The sequence below is a fragment of the Podarcis vaucheri genome (assembly GCF_965113315.1).
Source record: "Podarcis vaucheri genome assembly, chromosome: 7".
Classification (NCBI taxonomy): Eukaryota; Metazoa; Chordata; class Lepidosauria; order Squamata; family Lacertidae; genus Podarcis; species Podarcis vaucheri.
Genome location: NC_138765.1, coordinates 13,830,148 through 13,849,106, shown reverse-complemented (window position 1 = coordinate 13,849,106; position 18,959 = coordinate 13,830,148). Strand labels below are relative to the sequence as shown.

At 45.1% G+C, this 18,959-nt stretch overlaps 1 protein-coding gene across 2 annotated transcripts; it reads right to left on the bottom strand.

Annotated features, from left to right (window-relative positions):
* Window positions 1-367: 367 nt before the first annotated feature.
* LOC309537738 (protein RoBo-1-like) lies at window positions 368-17,436 on the bottom strand. Of its 2 annotated transcripts, none has more exons than XM_082232730.1 (5): window positions 17,103-17,436; window positions 6,290-6,409; window positions 5,455-5,610; window positions 3,447-3,590; window positions 368-2,377 (listed from the first exon to the last, which is right to left on the bottom strand). In XM_082232730.1, the coding sequence occupies exons 1-5, from the start codon at window positions 17,254-17,256 to the stop codon at window positions 2,175-2,177; spliced, it is 777 nt and encodes a 258-aa protein (XP_082088856.1). In that variant the 5' UTR covers window positions 17,257-17,436; the 3' UTR covers window positions 368-2,174. The 2 variants fall into 2 exon arrangements, with proteins under 2 accessions (XP_082088856.1, XP_082088857.1); XM_082232731.1 differs by lacking the exon at window positions 17,103-17,436 and adding an exon at window positions 12,955-13,334.
* Between the last annotated feature and the right edge of the window lie 1,523 nt (window positions 17,437-18,959).

Here is an 18,959-nt window from a genome sequence, read left to right as displayed (position 1 = left end):
TTCCTTGTTTTATTTGTATTCTGCAATGCTTTTGGGAGGCTGGTGTATCAGGAAATACACACTGGCTCTGCAGCTTTGAGAGGCTATTGGTGCGGAAATTGTTTGCTATGTTTCCAGTAGATGCACAGCCTTTCAAAACACATTAACTCAGGCCAATAAATTTATGACAGGCTGTGAAGCCATTCTAGTGAGTGGTGGTTTTCCTTTCCTACAGACTGATTTCGCTCGGTGTAATACCAGGTGTAAGGAATCAGTGGCACTCCTGGTATGGCAAATATGGGGTATTATCCAACGACACCTGGTGAGTCATAGGTTCCTCATCCCTGCTCGGTGCCCCACCATATACATAAAATGCACATTTGACAGATTTTCGAGAAAACAGAATCTGGCTGGTATTTCTTTTATTGCTTAAAAAAATGAAAGTTAACACACATGTAACTTTGACATACACAGAGAAGAGAAGGACAGCATTTCTGCAGTACTGAGTGTGATCTTTGAGCAAATGATGGGCTGCCAGTAGCAGGAGGTTTATATGGATTCTGTTCCTTCATTCCTGCATATCACACCCTTGTGCTGCAATAAATCTACCTTCTGTATAGCCATCTCTTTTTTTAGTCATTGCTTTTTTTAAAAAAAATGCAAATATATATATGTGTATATTCTGCCGATAGCTGAGTTTATGAAAAAGAAGCAAACAGATGCAAAAGTGTGCCTGATATATATATTTCCACCTGATTGGCCAATTTCTTTTATTTCCTTGTTACTAACATTTTGTTTGGGGGAAGGAGAGGCACAGAGCATGCACCACTTTTGTCATGGGAATCTACTACTAAGTGGAATCTAACCCACTTTTCTAGCTTTGCACTGCCTTGGCTGCACATATTGATTTTCAATATTTGTCCCACCCAGTGATGTCATCAGGGCAAGACATTTGGGAAGAAGCCTGGGGCCTCATGCAGTAAAATGAGCAGCAGGGTCCCCAAACACAGTAGGGTTGACTGGCTTTAAAATCTGGTGAGTGAAATGATACACATTTCCATTAAATCCAAAGCCTATACCTAACTGAACCAACCAGAGATTCTGCCCTTCCTCCAAAGGTATCTCAAGAGGCCCTTTTCCCCTTCATGTTATTGGTATAGCAACCCTGAGAGCAAGTGACTGGCCCAAAGTCACGTTGTGAGTTCTATGGCTGTGCAAGGATTTGAACCCAGGTCTCATAAGAAAAGCCCCTGCTGGGTCAGGACAAAGGGTTGTCTACTCCAGCGTCCTTTTCTCACAGTGGCCAGTCAGGTGCCTATGGGTAACCTTGGTCCATGTCCTATGCTCTGTTCATCACACTGGTGCTGGCTCTGAGATGAGTTTGTTGACCTTTCATAGGACTAAGGTCTCCCCCCCCCCATAGTCATTAGCAATGCACCCTACATACAGGGGATAGGTGGAGAAGGCCTGGACACAACACAAAGCTCCTTCCTTCAAGGGGTGGTGGGCTTAGGTTGAAGTGAACATTGGCATATGTTGTGGGGCTGTGAAGAGCTTTCTGACCTTACTCAGTCCATAGCATCAGTGAAAGATGTAGGGCAACATGCAGAAATATTCCGAGAGGGGAAATATAAGTAGGGGGTGAGCAAATATGTTGGCTTCAGTTTCTCTTCATTTCTCATTTTTCCAGCCTTAAGTTTAGTTCTCCACATCAGTTCATTGTTGTTGTTGTTGTTTTTAAAAAGGCCTTGTGAAAATTCAGCTGCATTTTATTGCAAATTTCATCCAAATAGACACCCATTTATCTGCAATTCTGAATAACGTACACATTTTTGCAAAGCAATTTTCCCTTACGTGATGCATTTTGACTGCTGTTTTTACGAATAGGTGCATTTTATGCACATTTTACCTGAGCGCATGCATCTCGGCACACATTACTGGGCTGGAGAACTTCACTGCAAAATTCAGAGACGTGCAAAAGCTCGCAAAATGGCTGTGTTTTGGTTTGCTTATTGTTTTGGAATTTGCGAATCAAGTAGGTTCGCTTCTAAATGCAAAATGGATTGAATTCCTCTCCTGTTCCTGGCTGGAATGGATGTCTGGGGTGGGGAACTGAAGGAAAACTTACAGGAGAGGAAGAAAAAGCAGGAGAGGACCAACAGAAGAAAGTTGTGGGAGGGAAGATATAAAAAGAATCAAGACCAACGGGCAAGAAAGAGTAACCCTGCCAGGGCAGACAGGGCCAAACTATATTGGGAGGGGACTCCTGGTGCACTGCTGCACAGGTTGACCTTGACTTTGACATTGCGGCCAGCAACAAACAGCACGTCGGCTCCCATTTCGCACATGGTCTTGGTGGCGCATCCTGTGAAGGCAACTTGTTGGTGCTTGGATTCCTCTGTAACAAAGGACAGAAAAGTTGAGTGGCGGAATTGCCCAAGCAAAAAGGAGGGTGCAGATTTGCATAGAACTTCCACGTGCTAATTTATAGGTGATGCCTATTTAGAAATCATTCCTATGGCTATGTGATTGCAACATTTTGTTCTAGAATCAATGGGGAGCAAGTTCTCTCCCCCCCCCCCCCAAACCTGGTCAACACAATCTAGAGTTGCTGAATATTGCTTGCTCCTGAAAAGAGCTTCCTGAGAAACTGGTTTCATTCCAAAAACAAAAGCTTGCTGCAATTGATTCTGTTGCCCCGCGACATGTATGTCTGAAAACAGACGTAGGCGGTCCCAGCAAATTGGAGAGGGTATCCACACTTGCCCAATGGCACTGTGGGTGGGAGTATGCAAAGATTGCAAGGGAAGGGTTTTCAAACACATACCAAGTAACCATACCCACCTGCGTGGAGAGCAGGATCTACACTCAACCTAGACTGAAAGCAGCATTTTGGGGATGAGCATGAATGACCCTGTACTGAGAAAAACTGTATTTTTGCGCTACAAACAGCTAAGTGTGTACACAGCCTCAAACTGAAATAGAAATACAATATCACTGTTGTGGGGTAAACTGTCCCCAGGTGACCTCTAGGTTCCACTCAGTCTGCCGTCCAGGTGCTAATTTTGTTGATGGGCAGCTTCATGTGAGGCACAAGGAGCTCAGAGCAGTGCAGATACAGTGACAGCAGCAACACACCTACCCTGCACTGAGCTCCCTCTCAGGAATCAGCAGCAACACTCAGCATTGGGGAGCCAGGTAAGCAACACTGCCCTGCCTTGTGTCAACCAATTACTCTGCAATTAGGGTGGAGCTAACCTTTCTGTCATCATCTAACCATGGGATACTGGGGTAGCCAATATGGTGCCCTCCCAAGGTTGGACTCCAACTCCCAATAGCCCTTGCCATCGTGGCCATCAGTCAGAGATTATGGAAGTTGTAGTCTACTGACTTTTGGAGGCCATCGCATTGGCTGCCCCGATCTAGCCCAATACCGATTACCCCTCCAGTATTACTTCCCCACTTACCATTTTTTGCAGTGGTGGCAAAGTGCATGCACTGTGTCAGAGTCCCAGTGCAGGCCAACTCCGTGTTGTTCAGACAAATATCAGAGCCAAAGACAAAGCAAGAATTGCAACGAACGCCGTTAGGCTGCTGTGACGCTTTTTGTACTGTGGATGGAGGAGAGAAAGGGGATGTGATCTCCTGCCACGTTCAACATCTCTAAAATCTAGTTTCCTTACATATGATAGAGTAGAGTAGAGGGAAGCCTTCCTCAAGCTGAGGATGTTTTGGACTACAATTCCCATCAGTTGCGCTGACTAAGCTCATACAGCCGATGGGAGTTGTGGTCCAAAACATCTGAAGGGTGCCAGGTTGAGGAAGGATGGAGTTCATGGCACCCTTCTCCACACACAGAAATGTTAGGTTTAATTAGGTTCTACATATAGTGGCGCTGTGGGTTAAACCACGGAGCCTAGGACTTGCCGATCAGAAGGTCAGCGGTTCGAATCCCCACAATGGGGTGAGCTCCCATTGCTTGGTCCCAGCTCTTGCCAACCTAGCAGTTCAAAAGCACGTCAAAGTGCAAGTAGATAAATAGGTACCACTCCAGCGGGAAGGTAAATGGCATTTCCATGCGCTGCTCTGGTTCGCCAGAAGCGGCTTAGTCATGCTGGCCACATGACCTGGAAGCTGTACGCCAGCTCCCTCGGCCAATAAAGAGAGATGAGCGCCACAACCCCAGAGTTAGCCATGACTGGACCTAATGGTCAGGGGTCCCTTTACCTTACATATATATTGGCCACACTTCATGAAAAGGGGCAGAGAAAGCTAAGACAGTACATGCATTAGTGTTACCACAGTCAGTATTTTGTCAGTCTTAATATGTAAAATTGTGTTCTTGCCCAGTAACTCTTCGAAGCCAGTGAATTTCAGATTGTGCCTAGCTCTGTCCACAATCCACATGCCTTTCAGATTTGGACACGTATATACTGCAAATACGTATTGCAGATATGTATTGCAAATACTTTCATATTTCCCTCAAAAAAAATTAAAAAATAATTATTATTTATTAAAAAGCAATTGGAAAGGACCTTTGCCTTGCCCGTGCTTTCACCATTTTGGTCAACATCTCAAAATAATAATAATAATAATAATAATAATAATAATAATAATAATAATAATAATAATTTATTATTTATACCCCACCCATCTGGCTGGGCCTCCCCAGCCACTCTAGGCGGCTTCCATAAAAACCAAAAATACAATAAAATATCACACGTTAAAAACTTCCCTGAACAGGGCTGCCTTAAGATGTCTCCTGAATGTCAGGTAGTTGTTTATCGCTTTGACATCTGCTGGAAGGGCGTTCCACAGGGCGGGTGCCACTACCGAGAAGGCCCTCTGTCTGGTTCCCTGTCGCTTTGCTTCTCACAATGAGGGAACCGCCAGAAGGCCCTCGGCGCTGGACCTCAGCGTCCGGGCAGAATGATGGGGGTTCTTAACATAAGAACATAAGAGGAGTCTGTTGAATTGGGCCAGTGGCCCATCAAGTCCCGCATCCTGTTCTCACAGTGGCCAAGCTATGGATTTGAGCACAAGAGCATTCTCTTCTCCCGTGGTTTCCAGCAACTGGTACTCAGAAGCATTGCTGACTCCGTAGGAGAGATTAAAATCTTTTCTCCATCAACTTTCTCCAGGCTATTTGTAAATGGAAAAGTCCCAAATGCTGCAACCGTTCTTCCATCCCCTTTATCATTTACCTTTTCTTAACCTTGTCCAATATCCTTTCTGAGGTGGGACAAACATCCCTGGAATGGTTTTAGAGAACCTCCTTGTGGTTTTCTTTGCAAGGGTGTGCGCCTGCATCTGGACCCTGAGCATGACCACATTCTACACAAAAGGACTCAAGATATTCATAGCCTAGAAGGCTTTCCAACTCTGCTCCAAGGTTTAGTGACCATACCGATTAAACCAGCCCCACACAGAAGTCCTGACCAGTTCCTTTGACACGAGACAACCCCAGTTCCTTACCAATTACATTGTTGACATTACAGCGGTCGGCCCGGCAACAGCTGGAGTTCCAGCGCATGCGGAAATCCCCCGCCACCAGCCCATAGAACTTGTTGCAGAGGCGATCGTCCGAGTTGCATTTCTTTTCATAAGTTGGGTTCTCTATGTCCTGGGACCCTAAGAATGGGAAAGTCTTTTAGACCGAGAAGCCATCCCCTTATCTGTGCATCTGCTTCTCTGAGGTAGAGAAGGATATAGCCCCTTACTGTAACAACTGGACATGGGGAAATAGTTGCGTGTGGTAGTCAATGCTAGTCCTACTCAAAGTAGAGCCATTGAAATCAATGGACATGGCTTAATCAGATCCGTTAATTTCAGTAGGTGTGTTTTGAGTAGAATTTAGCTGGATGCAACTCAAAACTTTCTTTAAAAGGTGGGTCAGGAATCTTTGGACCTCCAGATGGTTCTGAACCACAACTCCCATCAGCCCCAGCAAGTATGGCCAATGACCAGGGGTGGTGGGGATTGTAGTTCAGCAGCATCTGGAGGGCCTAAATTTCTTCACACCTGCTTCAAAGCCCCACAGATGTTCCTAAAGACCCTGCACATTGTCAGTAATGGTACACTGCTGGAGCAGAGCAGAATCTCAGAGTGTTTAACTTTAGACAATAAATACTGAGACGTCTCACCACTCGAGAAATTGGGGTGAGGATCATGATACATTTTAAACACAGGAGAATCAGCCTATCTGCATGTTAAAAACAACAGAGGGACTAGATGTAAACTTTAATGGTTTGTAGCTCTCAGAAGCCTGGCAGCAGAGAAAGGTTAAGGCGCAAACTCACAACCACCCTACCTGTGTCTTCATCCCGGGCAATGGTGATGCAGCTGTTGACTGCGTCAGTGCATTTTTGTGGGGTTGTACTGCAGTTGTAACCTTCAGTGCTGGTGCAGTTGAAGCAGTAGATAGCATCACCTGTGGAACAACAGAGAGGGGAAAGTGCAGCCATTAGGGCTGAGGCTGACAGCAGAACCGTTCAATCACATGCCAACTTCCCCCTGAACCAAAAACTATAAACCAGAAGTGAAACTGGGGTAGAGCTCAAGTTCATCTGAAAATCTCACCCTCACAAATCCCAAAGCCTTTCCTTTCTTAGATCCAAAATATATGGGAGATATTATATTAGATCAAACAGGGCCATAAGCATATACGGAGCCGTGGTGAAAGATCTCTCCGCGACCCCCCCCCCCCGGCAACTCCAAAACAAGGGAGAGGGCGATAGAAAATGTCCTCTGCCTTCCCCACTGCCCTGATCCCCGGCTGTGACGGTTATCAAGAAGGAAAACGTGCTGGTGGACATGCTCTCCAGAGTCGGGACGCACGGGAAGGTTGTGCACTGCCTTTCGCCAGGAAGCAGGAGGAGGACAACGACCAGGAGCAGGGCCGTCTTTAGCAGATGCAGAGGCTTGGGAGGGAAGCAGCTTCCCTCCTAAGCCTCTGCAGGGATCGATCTCCTCCTGCGGAGGCTTGGGAAGGAAGCTGCTCACCCACCAGCCATATAGTTGGTGGGGCACAGCTGGTGGGCGTGCGGGGAAAGGGGAAGCTGCCGGCAAAGCCGCGCAGCTCCTCTACTCGCTAGGGTGCTCCTGAGAGGCTGCACCCTGGCGCAACGAACCACTAACACCAATGGGAAAGACGGCTCTAAGATCAAATACAAATAGGAGATCTATATGGCACAATTATGTGATGGCTTTGAAATATGCACTTTTGACATATTCAGAAGCATTCTCTTCCACATTGTTTCACAGTATCCAGAACTGAAATTGACATTCCAAACCAAGCCTTCTCACCATAGAATACTTGGCTTCTCTCTCTCTCTTTCATTCTCTCTCTCACTCACTCACTCACTTGGCTCCACACACCAGGATAAGCTTTATGTGCTGAATTCCTGCTCATTCATCCAGCTATTAAAGGATCATGGACTTTGGCGGAAGAAAGAAGTGCCCTCCCTTTTATTCTTTTTTGAAAAATAGGATATGCCTGAATGGATGACTTGCCAGAGAGGTTAATCACACTAATTAAGCAAGCACACACCCATTCCTTTCCTGCTCAGGAACTCGGTCAAGCCCTGTACCAGGCTGGCTCACCAGCCCCCATGGCTGAACCAAGGATTAGACGACTCATTCTGGATTGAAAAGTTCAAAGGACATGATGGCAGAAGGTCCCATGCAACCTTCTCTTCGTTTTTTACAGTGCTGTTCCTTGGCAGCACTAAGCCATACAAACCAACAGTGCAGGGCACTGCTACATGGTTATATGCACAAGATGAAAAGAAGCTGTATTCGGTCAGTATTAGCCCTTGTATAGATCAACTTGGGTTGCATATCTAATTCAGGGCCTGATCTGGTGCTTGGGACTGGCCCCATTCTGACCCAGGATGGGTTTTGGGAAGACGCCTGTGCATGAATTTGTTTTATGTGTGAAGATCAGTGTGCACTGACCAACGCACAGTCTTTGCAGTAAGGCCCTATTCCTTTTTTCTTTCAAATACATTTTTATTAAATTTCCACTTTAAACAACAAACAATAAATTTCCACATTCAGCTATGCAACTCCTTTTCCACCGTTCTGCCAAGCAATGACTTCCCTCCCTCCCGGCCACAGGCTTTCTTTTTCAATCTAGATCTCAAAGTTTCCTGTCCTTTCCAGAAATTCACGTTGTAAGATTTATTTCAGTCCTGCTAATGTCTTCAAAATTCTACAGCTATTACTTATATAATCAATAAATTTACTCCAATCTCTTTGGAATTTTGTTTCTTCCTTGTTTTGGATCTTGCAGGTCAGTTTTGCCAGTTCCGCATAATCCATCATCTTCGTCTGCCACTCCTCCAATGTTGGTAACTCCTGTAATTTCCAATTTGGGGCTAATAAAGTTCTCGCCGCAGTTGTTGCATACATAAGTAATTTTGATTTGCCTTTGCAATTTCTTCTCCCATCAAGCCCAGCAGTAAGGATCTATTCTGATGGTATGAGTGTCACAATGACCAGTAGATTCTTATTTGCTGTAGCCTTCATCCACCTTCACAGCCGTTGTAACATACCACTTGTTATCTTTCACCTGTTCTGCCGTTGAGGACTTCTTGGATCATTCTTTGTCTAGCTCCTTCCCTTTGACCTTACAGCCTTGGGTGACCCTGTTGGGAGTACGAGACTCCCGACAGCTTCGCTCACATGGGCCATAGGAATGTGCAAGGCCACTCACCATGACAAGGTGATGATCGAGACCCGGGATAATCCACTGAATTCTGGGTCAACCTGAATCAGCTCAGTTTGATTCAGGATCCAAGCTTTGGCCAGAGAACTTGCACAGCTCTAATATCAACATGAGAGCAAAGAGCAGGCCTGCAAGAAGTAGCACTGCCCTCAAAGTTTCCTGTTCCTTCTATTCTCACACCTGCAAATGCAGGTGGGCACTGAGGGATGGCAAGGAGCTTAGGGCTTTTAGCAGCTGCGTGGCAGGCCAAAATTCAACAGGTTCAGCCTTTCTAGTTCAGAAATACAAACTGTGTGGGAAGCTTCACCCATTTACATTCTGCCTGTCAGACACTTTGTTACCTGTAAGGCCACTGATTTGGTTTTGGTGCCCTCCACTCCACCCGAATGAGAGGACGCCGATTTGCATCCTGCGCAAATTTTATGCGAATCTGTGCCCTCTTTCGTAAGTGGACTGGAGGACCCAACCCACAGTATTGGACCCACAGAAGTTTATGCCACACAAAATCCAGTTGCCTTTAAGAAGCCGCAAGGTCGGTGTTGGCTCCAGGTTTTGGAGGCTCCTTCGGCAAAAGACACACTGTGGAGGACTTCACAGGCTCTCAAATTTCAGCAGTGCCCTGTGTGGTGCTAAAATTCAGCATGCGCCCACACCACTGCCTCTCGCATTCTACCGCATTGTTGTGGCACTCCCTGTAGCACCCAGTGTGGCCAAAAATGTCGTAACACCCTAAAACCACCTCTGACACCCACCCATGTGGCCTTCCTTGCTGCAGGAAGTACAGAGTAGGTCTCTCACCAGTGAGGCCCGTTACTGAGGCATGGACCCTCAGCAGATGCCTGACCATCAGCCACACTTGAGAGTCTTCATTGCATTTGCTGCAACAGCTTAACGCTGCTCCCCATCTAAACTCTGATAAGGTGCAGCGTTACTTAGGCTGGGAGCAAAAAGTTTTGCTTCGGTGGAAAAGTCCATGAAGCCAGAGGCTGAAACATGGCAATCTTTGTACCTGCATGTGTATAGCAGATCTTATCTGTTCTTAGTTTTAGAAATTCTTCTACCCTGCAACTGAACCGGGATGGAGGTTAGAAAAAGAGCACGTAGAAAGCAAGGGAAGGCCTGCTCTTTACACAATAGGAAATGCACAGAGAGGTAAGAAACAGGATAGGGTGCCACCATATGCTCCATGTCATAAAAATAGTGGAGCCAGCACCACACCACCACCACTGACTTCTATGTGAATTGAGCTGATATGTAATTGAAATGTCTATACATAAGCCCTTGTCGGTCTGTCGTCTTGAGGAAGGGCCATAGCTCAGTGGTCAAGCAATTGTCACTGAGCTATGGGCTTTCCTCAAGGTTCACTTGAACCAAGGTTGCAGGTTCAATCCCTGGTATCTCCAGGCAAGGCTGGCAGATAACCCTGTCTGAAATCCTGGCGAGCCTCTGCCAATGGTCTGACTCCTATGTTAAGGTGGATTCCTTCCCAGGATGCAGGGAGGAAGAAGGGGGGCCCTACATGCTAGCCATGCCCCAAAAGCCTCCATCCCAGCTGACAGCACTCTTGACATTTGCCCATAAAGCAGGAAGATCTGGTAGGGGAATCTTTGGGCACCTACAGACTGCCAGTATTTTGTAGGAAATATGCAAACACATGGCAGGAAATTTAGAACCAAGCAATCGAAGAGGAATAAGGTGCTCTGTCACCCTAGCACATGGGTGGTGTAGTGGTTAAGAGTGGTAGTCTCATAATCTGGGGAACCGGGTTTGCGTCTCCACTCCTCCAAATGCAGCTGCTGGGTGACCTTGGGCCAGTCACACTTCTCTGAAGTCTCTCAGCCCCACTCACCTCACAGAGTGCTTGTTGTGGGGGAGGAAGGGAAAGGAGAATGTTGGCTGCTTTGAGACTCCTTAAAGGGAGTGAAAGGCGGGATATCAAATCCAAACTCTTCTTCTTCTTCTAGGCAAACTCAGGCCCAGGGGCCAGATCTGGCCCAAGCGCCGCCTAAATCCGGCCCATGGACGGTCCAGGAATCAGCGTGTTTTTACACGAATAGAATGTGTCCTTTTATTTAAAATGCATCTCTGGGTTATTTGTGGGGCAGAGGAATTTGTTCTTTTTTTTTCTTTCCAAAATATAGCCCGGCCCCCCACAAGGTCTGAGGGACAGTGGACCAGCTCCCTGCTGGAAAAGTTTGCTGACCCCTGTGCCAAGCACAACATATCCACATTCAATCAATCCTCCTCCACAGGGAAAGCTGGGAACTGTAGCTCAGGGAAGGAAATAGGGGTCCCCTTGCAACACCCTTAACAAGCTACAACTCCCTGAATTATTCTGGGGGATCCACAACTGTTTAAAGTAGCATCATAGTGCTTTAAATGTGTGGTATAAATGTGGCCATGGTCAAAGCATTGCTTAAGCTTTGTGCAAGTAAATCAGGATGAAAGCAAAATAAATGGTCCTTTGCACATCCTGATAAATGTGCAATCCATCATGCATACAGGAAATCCACCTTCAAACATCCCTGTTCAATGCACAAATGTAACCTGCATTACAACACTTCTCCCACCATATGCTAAAGGTGAACACATGAATAAGGCCCTAGTGTTGGAAAGTTACCAGTCCCTCCTTCTGTGCCTTTAATAGCTCCTTGGTCTGCAGGCAATAGCAGCTGATAAGCCTTATCCCTTTGCCTTCAAAAGCACCTGCTGGATTCTGTTGAGCAGATAGCTGTTAATGACACAGGAGCATGACACAGTGTATTCTCCCTGGTTAGTTGGCAACCCTCTCTCTTGAACCTTCACAATTTTTTAAAATGTTGGTGTGCCCCCCCCCCATTTGCTTAGAAATGAGTTATCGTTTCTTGCAAACAAATGCTGAACAACTCTAAACCTAAGAAACCTGGGAACTGAAACTGCAGGTGCCAAGAGTTGCCAGGAGACCCCTATTCCCCTCACAGAACTACAATTTCCAGAGTTTCCTGGAGAAAGGGACTGATTGTTAAACTACTCTAAGTACTGTACTTCTGTGAGTGAAATAGGAGTCACCCCTACAATTCCCAGGATTCTTTGTGGCAAAGCAATGGCTGTTTAATGTGGCATGATACTGCTTTGAATGTACAGTGCAGACAGGATCCCAATGTAACTTAAATGTAACTTTCTTTTTTTGTGGCACCGGACTGTTTAAAATGTTTCACAACTATTATCGTAATTGTCCTTAAAACACCCCAGCATGGGAGAGCTGCCAGATTTTCCACCAGTGCTGCTCCTGTCCCTTTCAACAGTAGCCTGACATTGATAAATTAAACAAACGAAGTCTTTCCTACTTGTTTGGCTCCGTGCCAGGAAATAAGCTTCACTTAGTAAATGTCTGCATGTCAGGCTGTTACTACACCTTGCCAGCACATTTGCAAAGCTAAGCAGGGTCTGGTATGGTTTCAGATTGGATGGGGGACTGCATGTGGAGATTCCTGCATTGCAGGGGGTTGGAACAAATGACCCACAAGGTCCCTGATGATTCTATAAGGCATGGAAGAAAGCCAGATTAAAAAGATGGCAACCCTTTCCTTTTCTGTGGCTCATTACGCCCATACTGAAATGGAACTGAGAGCATGGACTCTTCCACACTCCTAGACAGCTGCCTTAGACAGCTTCCTTATGGCTAACTGTGTTGAGCCACAGCAGAGAATTACCACTGCTATCGCCCATTCTGTTCCATTCCCACAATCCTTCAAGATTATTACCTTCACCCACTAAGCCTGTATCAAAAGGACAGGGTCAAAGTACAACCTTTCTCAACTAGCGTTGCCAACTGGCCGGGGGAAACGACTCCGGCTTGCTCCTACGCCTTCAGGGGGAGGTTCAACAGATGAAATCAGGAGGTGAAGCTCCCCACTCCCCACAAACATTCAACACCTTCTAATCACTAAAGGGGGAGCCAGTCCAAAAATATTTAACCCTAGCCAGGCACTCGGTAGGCAAGAACAGCGCAGGCACACATTTTGAGAAACCGGAGATGGAAATCTGGAACCAACCTGCAGCTGTAACAGAAACTTGCGTGATCAAATCACCCCTGCAGGAATGCTACCGAACTCTTAACGGTGCAGGAGTCCTGCAATAGGCCAACCTACCACCCAGAGAATTCACACTTGGAGCAAACTGGGGTCCTTTTATTTTGAGGGGCCAGTAGTAACCCCTTCACCGCTAGGGGAGACACTCTGCAAAGATCAATCCGGACCGTGACTTACCTGTAGCCAACAGAGCCAACAGGAAGGGAAGAGCCAAGAGAGACATGGTGCCGCAAAGTGGAATCGCCTCTGCTTTCGGGAACCCGAGCCAGAAGCCACCTGTCCTCTGGGGAGTTTATACAGCTGGGACTGGGAGGGACAGGGTTGTGTTACTCCGAGGGCACAGAGCTGGGTTGAGCAACAGTGTGCTTTTGTGATGCCCTGGGCAAAACCAGCCTTGGCCTTTCAAGTTGTCAAGCTGCCCCTCCCATCTTTCCTCTTCACTTCCCTGAAGGCTTCTCTTCTTTTAGATGCCAGCATCCAATGTAATTTCTGTAAATCGTACCTCCCTTCTTAAATCCTTTACAGCCACCCTCATAATGCGTCACTCTAAGGAGGTCACATTTACTATCTGCTTCCTGCCCCCCTTCAAAAAGTCACAGATTAAAACAGAATGCATGCTTAATGCTTGTCCTTTACTGCTTAATGCTGTTGTGTAACACCCAAGGAATGCCTTTTTCATTATTGTCTTATTAGACAAGCTGTTGCAAGTGAGTAGAAAGAAATCTTCCTTCTTAGACTTTCCAAAATGAGTGCTGGTGTTTGCTGCAGTGCCACACTCTCACACAAATCAGCAGGTTCCTGAGACAGCACAGCACCAAAAGATGGATATGTGGAGTTTGGAGGATATAGGGAATCAGAGGAATGCTGGAGAGTATGACATGGAGCGTGTTAGGGTTGCCTGCTTTTTTCAGCAGGCCTCTGTAGATGTGCCTCTAAAAGCAGCTTGGCGTACAGACCTTAGCAGGAGCCATTGGGCTACAATAGTCGTAGTTTTGTGATTTCTCTGAGCTGCTTGAGTTTGTTTGGCCCCTCTCATTTTCATTTTTTTTTAAAAAAAATATTTATTAATTTAAAATAAATACATTTATGAGAAAACAGGTGTACATGCAAGTAAACAAACATACAATCAAACAAACAAATAACAGAAAAATCAAACAAATCACCATCACTATAAGATACAAGATTAATATAATTATCATCATATATACTCCTGATACTGAACACAATTATAAAACTTATAGAGAAGAAATTTAAAACTGACTTCCAGTTAATCTCACTGTACTTTATCTATCCATTATTTTATACTGCACAGTTACATATTTCTTATATAATTTCTTTTTACCTCCCTACTAACTCATATTTATATAATACAGGGATCAGTCTAATTCTGCCAAGATGTTTCCTTTTATTCCATAGTTTTCTAAATATTCTTTAAAGATTCCCCAATCCTTACAGACTTTTTGTTTTGGTTGGCCTCTTCCTCTTCCTGTCGCTTTTGCAAGCTGCAGATATTCTACCATTAGGATTTGCCAATCTTCCGTGTTGGGTATTGTTGTGTTTTTCCAATTTCTTGCTACTAAAATTCTGGCCACCATTATTCCATACATGAACAATGTTCTTTTCGATTTCCCTATTTCTTTTGGCAAAATGCTTAATAAAAATATTTCTGGCCTCTTTTTGAATGTTAATTTAAATGATTTTTTTAAGTTCTTCATATATATTATTCCAAAAAACACAAATATCTGTACATTTCTGCCACATATGCAAATAAGACCCAATTTCTTTATTACATCTCCAACATATAGGTGATCTGTTCTTATACACTTTAGCAAGTTTTTCTGGAGTTTGATGCCATCTATACATCATCTTCATCGTGTTTTCCCTGAGATTGTAGCATGACCCCTCTCATTTTCAACACTGCAGACACAGATGGGCAGTCATTGCCAAGCTGCATTTCATACACCCAGTTCTTCTCTAGGGAAAATAAATCTTACAAATTCCATGCACTGCACGGAGTCATGAGCCAAAACAATCAAATCATGTTCCCATCACCCAACATATTAATCTCTTTTAATCCACTGACAAGGCGCTGAATCAGAGTCCCCCAAAGCTGGCACCACTCCTTTCTGAGACTCACATTCTTCACTGCACTGTTTATGCCAACTCACTGCAAAGAGCTTGGATTAGAGAGCGCACAACTAAACAATGGAATGCACTCCTGCAAGTTTGACATGAGGAGGATAATGTTATCAGTGGCTACTAGCCACAATGGCTATTCTCTGCCTTCACGGTCAGAGGCTGTAATTTTTCTGAATACCAGTTCCTGGGAATTGCAGGTAGGCAAAGTGCTGCAAAACCATCAACTGCCCCAGAAAAAACGGAACATCCCATTTTTGTGCGAGAGTACAGTGTGCTTTAGCGCACCATACCACACACCCCAAAAACCTTTTTCTGGGTCCACAATTTTGTGCAGGTCACGTGACACGGATTTTGGACCTAGAAGACGGTGTGCCAGATTTGGATTGTGTTGTGTTGGAGGGTATGAATGCTGTTGTGCTCAAGTTCCGCTTGCTGGTATCCCAAAGGCATCTGATTTACCGAAGTGATTGGCCCTTTGATTTAATAAAAAAATACCTTCATGGCCAAGCTTTTTGAGACCACCTGAACTCTCTTCATCAGGCTGGTTGAAGCCAGAAGATGGGGTGGAGGTATTGAGTGGGTGGGGACTGGTTTTCTATTGAAGGCATAACGTCGGCCTTGGTCAACCCAGTTTTGTTTTGTTACATCGTCTTAGAGCTTATCCCCACTTGCCTTTTGCCCCACTCTTTCTGTGCTTTAATATTCCCATGTCCAAGCGGTGTTGTTGGTTTGTTTCCTTTTGGTTTTGCCCCAGAGCTTTGTGTGTCGAGGTCCCCAGGTCACCCCCAATAAAACACAATTCACACATAATTTTTGTTTAAGGTTTTTGGCATAATTTTGGCCACAACTTTATTAAAATACACAAATGTGAGTGGTTGCTTAGGCACTAGTTAAGATTATCTGTCCCCCGACCCGGGACAGAACTGACTTCTGGATTCCAGCGAAAGCCAGTAAGGGAAAACAATATTGGGGAGAAGATGGAGCTGAACCCCAGGCCCTCACTTCTCCCCACATGCTCCAAGGGGCTTGCGCAGCCCAATTCCCATTCCAGGGATTTGGACGAAAACATGGCGAGCCCCTGGATTCCTTTAACAGAATTCCTTTGCTGCAGCAGCATTGGAGGGGCAGGCACAGCCAATCCTTACCTCTCCACCCACCAATTTTTAAACCAATGCCTAACCGCAACCTCACAAGTTGTGATGATTTGCTACACAGTAGGCAAAAGCTAAATGGCACCAGCCAATCAGCCAGATGGACAAAATTCCTACCAGGCCCCTGCCCCAATAGCAGACGACCCCATGACAGGCATAGCAAGGTCAATGCAACAACCCCTTACTCAAGGGCGGGTGGGCGGGTGATCCGGTGGTCACAGCGAAAGAGAAAGCTCCAAGCTGCGAGCCCCGCAATATAAAACCTCTGATCCGTCCCCGACAATTGGCAACATCAAATTTACCCCAGCAACCCATACATCCAATCACTGCCTAGGGCGAACTAAATGTTTCTGCGCGGCAACAGGGGGTGGCCTGTTAGACCCCACCGCAACACGTGCTCTCTTTTTAAGGAGAACACGCTTTCCCCCACAAAAACCTGCTCTTTAAAGCTGAATTGATGCAAACATTTCTTCGGGTTTTGTGTGGACTGCCATTTGCTCTGATTGAGCTTTAAAGAGCGGGTTTTCATAGGGAAACCTCCAGAGTAAAGTAAGGGGAGGTGCTTGGACACCGAGCTTTAAATCTGTGCCTGGAAAAAGCAGAGGAAAGGTAAGCATGAGCCATTTTAAAGGGCACAAGACAGCATATTGGTGCTCCCAAATTTGAAGGCTGCCCTGCAACGTGACCCAAGGAACAGACTGTTCCATCAGGGCTCAAGAGAAGTCTGAGTTCTTTTCAGATGATGAAACATAAGCCTTTTGTCTCTGACAGCTCCAGATGAAGCCACCCCTCCCCAATAAAGCAGCGGTGCAGAAGATAACCGAGAATCTGGGTGGACCAGTCCAACCAGAAAGATTATTCTATACCAGTCTGGGCAAATCAAGGTCGAGTCTGTAAGGTGGGTGGAAGAATCTGATTCCTTGAGGTTCCTATGTTCTACGTGGGGCTTCAATGGAAAGCGGGGGCGTGCAATCCGCTTTTAAAAGTTAGAGCAGACACCCATATGCTGGTACATAACAGAAGAAAGAGACTTGCAGAACCTTGGTAGGCTTTTGAACATGCAGCCCTGCATTCCCCTGCATTTGGAGTACTCTGTGCTCACCAGAGCTTGGCAGGAAACTGCGAGTTGGAGGTGAGTTTCTCCCGTACGCTCAGAAAGTAGATTAGTTCCAGCAGAAACTCCCAGCATGCAAGAATATAATTCAGCCCAATCCACCTTTCTCGTCTCACATGCATTACAAACCTTCCCTCGCCCCTTTTGGCTAGAAGCTGTTGATGAGGCCAGGTTAACCTTTGAGCAAAAAAAGAGCCCATCGTTTTCCTGGCTTGGGAGATGCAAGCTATATACACCTGTGACATCAGCTTGAGTTGCTCAGGTATGTTTTCCTCTGGGCAGCTGAGAAGTCGCCCTCTAATAAGAACCTAAGGCTAGCGATGCTGGATGAGGCCATGGAGCATCAAAGTCCAGCATCCTGTTCTGGGAATCCCAAAAGCTGGACCTGAGCCGAAGAGCCCTCTCCCTTCCTGCGGTTTCCAGCAACTGGTATTCAGAAGCACTTTCATTCGCGTTTTTTAATATGTGTCTAGATTCCAAGCAAGAATGTTGATTGCACAAAATTGGAAGACTGGAGAAATACCAACCGAAGCACAATGGCAAGAGAAGTTGATGAACTATGCAGAACTGGCAAAAATGACAGACAGACTAAGAGAAAAAGACAACAGTGGCTTTGAAAGAGAATGGGAACCATTTATATTATACTTGCAGAAACAAAGAAAGCCGATAGTCTTGATGGCAGGATTTAAATAAACATTCACACTATTAGTATTAGAAAATGTTTAGAAGATACAGAAACATTATGATGTATTTACTTTTACTTTTATGTTTTTTTGGTTTGATGTTATGTTATTAATAACTTTTTCTGTTAGGAGGTAGCAAAGTGGGTGAAAGGAGAAACAAACCAGAAGCGGAAGTTGGGGGAAGCCTAGGAGGGGAGGGAGGAAGGAATACATAGTAAATGTTAAGAATTTGAGTTGTATGTAATGAATGAAAAAGAAAAATGAATAAAATTTAAATATATATAAAAAAAAGATTCCAGCCCGGGGTCCCTACAGCTCCCTCCTATAGAAGTGAGTTCCATAGTTTAACTTTGCACTCTTCCTCATTTGATCACTGAGACAATGCCACCACTGGGTGCCTGCAGTAGGCTAGTTTCCTTCTAATACTCCTCTCTATCCTGCATTCAAACAAGCAAAAGGCATTATCTGAGTTCAAGGATACCATACTTTTCTGTGTATAACACACACACACACAAACACACCCACACCCAATTTTTGGGGACTCAAAATTAAGAAAATGGGGGGGAGACCCCCCAAAGTTGTTGAGCATTTTGGAGGAGGATTGCACAGAATTGTTGGGCTTTTTTTAGGGAGGATTGTAAGTTACAACTGTAACTACAAGAAGTTTTGTAAGGGGAACTATATGAAATATTGCAGAAAAAAATTATGAGAATGGATTTTAAATTATGGATTATTAAAAGTAATAGTTAGGATAATAAATGTAAGATTAAGAGATGAGGTTTGAAAATCATTAGAGGCGGTTGATGGAAGTCTCAGGCTAAAATAGCCAAAATGTTGCATAAGACGGGATGAGATGATATATGTTCTGTTTGGAAAATATATGTACAAACTAATAAAAATGTATATTAAAAAAGGAAAAGAAAACAGCCTTTGCAGCAGCCACCAATAACAATCTCCAACTCGCAGCAGTAACCTATCCCATCGCCCAACAATGCACTACCCATGTATAAGACGACCCCTAATCTTGAACATGATTTTGGAATTTAAAAACATAGTCTTATACACAGAAAAGTACAGTACATTCTGACCAGGTTA

Excerpts from the sequence above, each read along its gene's own strand:
- LOC309537738 (XM_082232730.1), bottom strand. The coding sequence starts at position 17,256 with ATGCTGGGAGTTTCTGCTGGAACTAATCTACTTTCTGAGCGTACGGGA. Across the intron at positions 3,591-5,454 it reads TAATGTCAACAATGTAATTG|TACAAAAAGCGTCACAGCAG; the intron begins GTAAGGAACTGG and ends CTCCATCCACAG. Across the intron at positions 2,378-3,446 it reads TGCCACCACTGCAAAAAATG|AGGAATCCAAGCACCAACAA; the intron begins GTAAGTGGGGAA and ends CCTTTGTTACAG.